The 6,894-nt window shown below is 38.1% G+C and overlaps 1 protein-coding gene across 1 annotated transcript; it reads right to left on the bottom strand.

Annotated features, from left to right (window-relative positions):
• Positions 1 to 970: 970 nt before the first annotated feature.
• LOC108762708 (RUN domain-containing protein 1) lies at positions 971 to 6,139 on the bottom strand. Its single transcript, XM_018509832.1, has 10 exons — positions 5,900 to 6,139; positions 5,592 to 5,809; positions 4,726 to 4,819; positions 4,477 to 4,644; positions 3,589 to 3,769; positions 3,417 to 3,511; positions 2,204 to 3,025; positions 1,894 to 1,991; positions 1,684 to 1,778; positions 971 to 1,389 (listed from the first exon to the last, which is right to left on the bottom strand). Exons 1-10 carry the CDS (start codon positions 5,900 to 5,902, stop codon positions 1,283 to 1,285), a joined length of 1,881 nt encoding a protein of 626 aa, XP_018365334.1. The 5' UTR covers positions 5,903 to 6,139; the 3' UTR covers positions 971 to 1,282.
• Between the last annotated feature and the right edge of the window lie 755 nt (positions 6,140 to 6,894).

Raw genomic sequence — 6,894 nt, 5'->3', positions numbered from 1 at the left:
TATACACACATATATATATATATTTTTTTTTTGGATTATCTTCCAGGACACCAGGAAAAAAATCGATTATCACCTAAATTAAAACGCGAATTGTGGAATGTGGAATTAAATTAATTATTATAATACGATAATTAACAGGAGATATTATTGTACATGATTACGTTATTACTTACATCATAAGTATATTTTCTGGAACCATATGTGCTTTTCTTTATCTATTTATCTATCTACGGAACTAATCTAAGATAATTCATTATATTTTTTTATAAAAAGCAGATTTGGTTTGCATATCTCATATATACATATTACATTATTCCTTACACTAATTTACATTTGTGTACGTATACATAAAACGCCTTACGATATAAACAGTGCTCAGTGCAAGTCTTTAGTCGCAGTATTATGATATTATGCATTTCTTTGGTACGTTTCCTCCTAAACGTGTCATAAATAGTGATACTTGGCGTAAATGCAAAATATGGAATGGCTCTTTCGAAGTGACTAGCTTCGCTTGATTCAGTTCTTGCAGCTTTAACATGTGAAATTTACGTCACAATGGGAAATATCTTGATACGTTGTAGATTCCGATTAAGCTCTTTTAAAATTTGCAAGCTATATATACGTATAGTTTACAAATTTGTGTGTGTGTGTGTGTGTGTGTGTGTTTTCTATCTTCACAAGCAAAAACAAAAATATATTTATACATTAATAACTGATCTATACAAATACTGATGATATCTTAGAAAGTAAATAATCGTTACACCTATTAGTTATTGCAATTCAACTGTCTATATGCATTTGATACAGTGAACACTTAAGGATCTAAGAAAAGAAATGCTTTTGTGATATTAAACTTTAAACGATTCTTTACGTGTCTGTATGCATGTCTTGTTAGAAATAAAGCACTTAAGTGTCTCTCATGGATTGAAAATATAAAGAAAATGTATAAAACACGATTTTTACAGTTTTAATTGCTTTAAATATTATTTTTATGCGTAGAAATATTTCATTAAAGAGGATATTAATAATCAATAATTCTGAAAGAATTACGTTCAAATATCAGTCCTCTGGGATCATTTAATCGCATTCTATCATATCTCTTCGCACTTTTCTAAATCCAAGAGCTATTCACACAAGTGTTCTATTTCTAGTGACTCGGCTTGCATACCGTTATCGCTCACTTGTATTATGGCTTGCGTTACAGAAAGTACCTGAAAGTACATATACGTTCTACATCCTACATTTGTCATTTGCACGAAACGATAACGATAAGATTGTACAATCAAAACGCGTCTTTGATATTCTGAAACTGTTGCACGGCTAAGTCCACCGGCAGATCGAACTTGTAACTGGTAAGGCGATCCAAGGTGTGAAACGCATCTTGGAAACCTGGAAGTCTCGTTGTGAAAAACACAATTCCGCTTTACGATGTTTAATCTAATTCAAGCCTGTCCAATTTGAGCTCCGAAGTCAAAACGCAAAACCATCGACGTAAAAAAATCAATGTAAGATTTTATGGACTATAAAAAGTGTCAATAAGCGTCGCTTAGATGCGTATCAATATTTTGCACAGTCTCCGAAATCTTATTTATATTGATTTTTTTTACATAAATGGCTTTACATTTTAGAGCTCCAGAGCTGAAATTGAATAGACCTGATCTAACTATTCTAATTGTGACGTACCTGTCTTTACAACGTAACTCCACGAGAGATAATAATGTTCCAGAAGACACTGACATTGCAGAATCAACTTCAGCCATATCACGAGTTTATTCGCGCTGAAAATACAACAGTAATTCGATAAATTAGTTATTTATCATTAACAGCTAATTATGTCATAAATAGCTATGACAGACAATTTAATAGCTTGACTGTAACGTATTATTTACTCACTTCAAAGCTGCGCATACAAACGCCTTAAAGTGCGAGTCGTAACTTCTCTTGTAAGGACTATGAGAAGCGATGATATTACCTATAGTCGTCAGTAAGCTCTAAACGAATAAGATGAGAAGCAACATTAAACATATAAAGACACATTTTAGAAAATCTAGAAAGTCCAGGGAATTATATAGGCGAAAGAAGTTGGTCTTCAAAAACTCTATTACAATAATCAAGAATTTATTTTCTACTTCATCTCTTCTCACCAATTGGCGTTAGTTTCCTGGATACTCTAATCTCTGACTTAGAGGTGAGAATAACGTACCTGTTTCGAGGAAGCCATTCTCCCAGCTGCGAGATCCAGATTGAAGCTCTGCGACAACTTCTGCGCGGGACTGGAATTGTAGCAACGTCCGTTTTTGATCTCATAGTACTTCAGTATCAACTCCCAGGCGTGCATGAAGTTCGCCGACGTGACGTCGCGTTGCGGGAAGCAGCTGCCGAATGGCACCACGCTGGATCCGGAACGCATCACGTCCGCGGTCAGGCCATGCTGCATGAGATCCTTGACCGAGGTGGCGAGATGTTTCCTCACGGCGGACGTGAGCTTCGCGTTTGCGTGCGACGGCGAGTCCGAATCGGACGTGTAATCGTTCTCGTTGTCATCGATGTCATCGATATCGTCCTCGTCGTCAGGATGACGTTGCAACTGCTGCTGATGCTGCGACGTCTCCGCGATCGTCTCCAGCACGTGTTCTATGGCGATGTCCAGTCTGGTGCGTAGATCGCGCCAATTGTGCGCCGGGTTACCGCCGAAGTTCCGACGTACTCGTTCGCTGCCACAACCCAGCTGCGACATCAGGAACATGTGCAGAAGCGCGACCACTTTACGTACAGTTAGAGTTTTGGTTCGATTAGTCGCACTCGCTTCTTCTTCAATGGATCTTCCACGTTCGAAGCGCCGCTTGGAGTCGTAGGAAGCTGATGATGCACCGGATCCACCAGCGTGTACTGGACACGCGCACGTGCACGCTAAAGTCTCCGTGCTGACTTCTCCCTGAAGATAGTTTATGAAACGCTCCAGATCGGCGATCTGCGTCTTCAACTGAGAGACCAGCTGCTCCTTCATTTTCAATGGGCTGACAATCTACAATACAAAGGATGTATGCAGTTGCTTTAAATAGCATCTTACAATAGCTTGTCCCAACAACCATGACTCGTTAATCGATTATTTAAAAATTATTTCTCTATAGTAGGAGAATCGCTTTTTTAATCGCTTTGACTTTATATATTTATTAAGTAAATTAGAAATCAATTAAAATACACGGATTAATCTACTTTCTTCCAGAGGAAACCTATTCTTCTCTAATTTGTTTCTTATTTTCATCTCTCTCTCTCTCTCTCTCGTGTTAATTATTTAAAAATTTATTACTTCACTCAGTTACTGAGAAGAAATTTATGTTTAAAATTGATGAAAGGACATCAGATTGTTTTGAGACTAACAAAAAGCGTTGATCTCGAGATTACTTTACACGTACTTGACTTATGGCGTAATCGACTTGCCACCTGAGATCATCCGCCGGTAATTTGCATAGATCATCGACATTGAAGTTCAACTTTTCCTTTAGATGACCTACAAACATCGTCAATTGCTGTATTACCTTTTCCTTTGCAATGCAGATTTTCTATCAGCGATCAACTAGCACTTACTGATTATGATATTTTGCCTCTCCAGGATGACGCTTTGCGGTAGATCGGCGTCGCCAGTCTCATAGGCGTACTTCTCCAGATCCTCCAACTGAGACTTCAACTGGCTTATTAGTTCTCTTTGCTTCGTTCGTTGCAATGCCATTTTGGATTCGACCTCCGCGTCAGTAATCACACCAGTCACCTATAGTTACGTTACATCAGACGCGATTAAAAAGCTATTAAGTGATCAAGCAACTGTTAAAATTAAATGAATAGCTGTGGAAAAAATATCCCCCTACACAGTTTGTTGTGCTACAGTTGAAAAAAAATTTTTTTAATCGTGACAACAAACGCAAGCATACTATAATCTGCAACTGATCGGAGTGAAGGATCGGATGCGTGAAGGTATTAAAATAAAATGGATAAATAGAGAAAAAATATGTGGAAAACTTTTATTGCATATTCAGAGATAGTATAAAAAGAGCAGAAAACATAAATATGACTATTGTATATAAACACAACAAGATACATAATATATAAAGTAAATAGAATAAAAGAAGAATAAAATATAAAAATGGCTTAAAAATGACTAGAAAGTATATGTAAAACGATAAAAAAAATGTGCCAAAGCAACAAAATGCCGCCAAACAAAACAATAAAAAATTTTAAGGGTACCATAAAGTAGGATCCATTTTTTACAACTTTAAAAATCCAAAATGTTAAAGAAATTTTTTAGTTAACTCCGAACCTTCAAAGTCAAAGGTGTTTCGAAATTTCAGTTAACTTTAAAAATCCGAGTTCTTTCAAAGTTGTATAAAGTACAGTCCTATTAAAAAGTAATAATAATAGTACGGTAGAAAATTCGCTTATAGTAAAAAATTGCAGAAAATTCGCTTTCTAGTGGCTTACGCTTCGACCACAGGATACGGGGGAGATCGGCGTGACAGATCTGCTCTCTAACAATAAGTTATTCGGCACATCCGGTATTCCCCTAAACGCAAATTCCTCCAGCTCCTTGAGCAGCGTCTCCTTCTCGCTGGCTGGCGCGTCCACGATCTGTCGGAGACGGAACTGGACCTACGTATGGATTTTATTAATTAACACACAAGTACAAGACGGCGATTGCAAAGCAATTGAACTTGTTCTCGACCTTCTCACCTGAGCAAAATGAGTAGTTAAGGCTATCAGAGACGAGTTCAGCATCTCCTGTTCTTCCTCCAGCATCTTCACTCTCTCCATGTCGTATGCGAGGCTAGCAACACAAAAATCATTTCATTTATAATATCTCAAATATTGATTATGGATGCACCTATACTTTCTTCTCACTACGCGATGTGTAACAATACTAATAATGAGTTCTTTTTCCATTAAAGCAAATATCATCGAAAATATAAAAAATATCTAAAAAATGTTTGAAAGTATAAAAAATATTAAAAAATTTATACTTTTAAGTTACATAATTTAAACTTAATTTAATGACATTACATTAAATTTAATGTATTTCATAATCATAAAAAATTATGAAATTTAATGTACACGTTCATTACATGTAAGTAACTACTGTAACTTAATTTTCAGTTAAATCATTCATTACTTTTAATTTCATTCATAATCCCAAGCTTTATTTATATGTAAAGGAAGCATTTCTAATAGTGCAGTAGAACAAGAAAAAACAGTTGTTTCTAAATTTAATTTTTTACCCTTGCCATATAAAGGAGATATACAAGTAATTTTTGAAAACTAACAAGAATATCCATCAAAAAGTGATTCAACATATAAATATATATAATAGTATACAAAACAGCAGGCAAAAATAATACTTTTTTAATGTGAATGTTTACACTCATTCAGCATAAAGGGAGTGTACTCTCTGAAAGGAATCTGGACAAACTAATGAATGCCCATCGAATCTCGAGTAACCCAGTCAAAGCATATGTTTTTGGAGAATTACTTAATCTGAATTTTACAGCAATATCGTTTCGAGAAGAAACTAGAAAGACTTGTCAGGTGCTTCGCAAACTTACTTCTCCATGCTGGCGTTGACGTATTTGTACTCGTCCGCAAACTCGTCGCCGTCGTTCGCGCCGACCGGGGCCCACCTCTCCCCGGACGGTCTGCTCTCGCTACTTTCGTCCGAGTTCTCGACCTCGTCGCTCTCGCAGAGCGCCGCCCGCGAGTGTCGTCGTCGCCGCTCGTCGTCCATCGTCTCCCGGTCGTTGCCGCACGGCGCTTCGCCTACCTCCTGCTCGGCAAGCAACAATACACGAGCTGGAGCATATTGATCTGCAGACTACGTTATCGTGTCCTCGCGTTGCGTCGCTCGTCTACGTACCATGACAGCAATCCCAATCAATCCCGATGTCGACCGTTGTTCTGTACACGATTTACTCCAAATATTCGAGTGAAGCGAGCGTTTAAATCCTAAACGCCCCTCTCATGTCCAAATCATTATTAATTGACCACCTGCGCACGTGTACACGACAGACGCCAGCAGACGTCAGTGGTACAGGTCCACGCCAAAGTGAATTAAATGAGCTGTCAAAGTCATGCCATCCATGGATCTGTACAGGTATTGTAGATAGACGGCGCATTCATGGGCGACAGCTGACGACACATCAAAGGACGAAGATATATATATATAACATTTCTTCTATCACGCAAACAATACGTCGGGTAAAGTCTGGATCTGGAGCAGAAACCCTTTGCGTAAAGGGCGTTAAGCGGGGAGCACAGACCCTTGCATAACGCATAACACATGAGGCATAAGAAATTGAACCAATCAGAGTCCTTCATTTCATAGAAAGGAAGGAAATGAAGGACTTCGATTGGCACATTTTTGTATGCATTACGTGTTATGCGTTATGCAAGAGTCTGTGCTCCCCGCTTAATGCTGGATTCACACCGATTTGCGTCGTACGACGCTCTGCAACCAATCAGAAAACAGGATTCCGATGATACGAAGCAAAATCCATCCAGATGTCGACGACATCTATCAGATGCAGTGTGAACTAGAGTCCTAGATTTATCAGAGAGGCGCAATCGGCTTAAGTCAGTATGACAAAGGTGCTAAGGAGAGTACTAAACTAATGTGAGATAGAATGTATAGGATAAAATGAAATAGAAATATGTCACTAGTACTATAAATGGCTGCCAAGTCACGCAATTGGTCAGATTGCAACAGCGAATCAGAATGCATAACACCGGTTGCGCCTCTTTGACAAATCTAGTGGTGCGGTCCACTAATTGGCGCTACAAACGCTTCAAACGTTTTCACTTTCATATTCTTCTATACTCTATAGAACGGTCCATTAGCATTACTAAGAGCCT

The sequence above is a fragment of the Trachymyrmex cornetzi genome, unplaced genomic scaffold, assembly GCF_001594075.2.
Source record: "Trachymyrmex cornetzi isolate Tcor2-1 unplaced genomic scaffold, Tcor1.1 scaffold319, whole genome shotgun sequence".
Lineage (NCBI taxonomy): Eukaryota > Metazoa > Arthropoda > Insecta > Hymenoptera > Formicidae > Trachymyrmex > Trachymyrmex cornetzi.
This window is presented reverse-complemented; position numbering and strand designations above follow the sequence as displayed.

Coding starts and splice junctions, on each gene's coding strand:
- LOC108762708 (XM_018509832.1), bottom strand. Junction 4,820..5,591: donor GTCAACGCCAGCATGGAGAA/GTAAGTTTGCGA, acceptor TTGTGTTGCTAG/CCTCGCATACGACATGGAGA. Junction 3,770..4,476: donor CCGTATCCTGTGGTCGAAGC/GTAAGCCACTAG, acceptor ACGTAACTATAG/GTGACTGGTGTGATTACTGA.